Below are 501 nucleotides of genomic sequence, written 5' to 3' on the forward strand. Positions count from 1 at the left end.
CCATGTTCTTCAGTGACTGTATACCTTCACAACTGCTGACTCTTAAGTTATTACTTTAAAGGACATTTTTTACCTGAATATTGTGTATAATATGTTCACAATAGTATTACTAAAACATATCGTAATTTTATTTCTTTTAGGCCTATGGCATGTCTGCTTTACCTTTAAATCTGATAAAAGGCACTAGAAGCACTGCTTATGAACGTTTAGAAAACACTGAAGACATTGAAGAAGTGGAGCAACACATTCAAACAATTAAATCAAAAGTGAGTTGGTGTTTTGTTGTAATTGGGAAACACAAAATTACTTTGTGTTTAAGTTGCTTTCTGATGGGACTTAGATATTGGCAAACTGATTATTTTTTACATTGTTTGAATTTTTTGGAACTTATCCTTTAAGAACTATGTCCATATTTTTAAAAATGTGTCTTCTGTATAATGTAGTTCACTGGCAATTTGAGAATTTCTGTCAGTGTTCTAACACTTAAAAAATAAGTTCTTC

At 30.5% G+C, this 501-nt stretch overlaps 1 protein-coding gene across 1 annotated transcript in view; it reads left to right on the forward strand.

The window, feature by feature from the left end:
* Positions 1-501, forward strand: part of LMBRD1 (LMBR1 domain containing 1) — a 133511-nt gene that overhangs the window by 69673 nt on the left and 63337 nt on the right. The window contains exon 7 of the mRNA XM_012646514.1: positions 141-266. Within this exon, the coding sequence (XP_012501968.1) occupies positions 141-266 (126 nt within the window). The remainder of the gene's footprint in view (positions 1-140; positions 267-501) is intronic.

The sequence above is a fragment of the Propithecus coquereli genome, unplaced genomic scaffold (genome assembly GCF_000956105.1).
Source record: "Propithecus coquereli isolate 6110/MARCELLA unplaced genomic scaffold, Pcoq_1.0 Scaffold244, whole genome shotgun sequence".
NCBI classification, from domain to species: domain Eukaryota; kingdom Metazoa; phylum Chordata; class Mammalia; order Primates; family Indriidae; genus Propithecus; species Propithecus coquereli.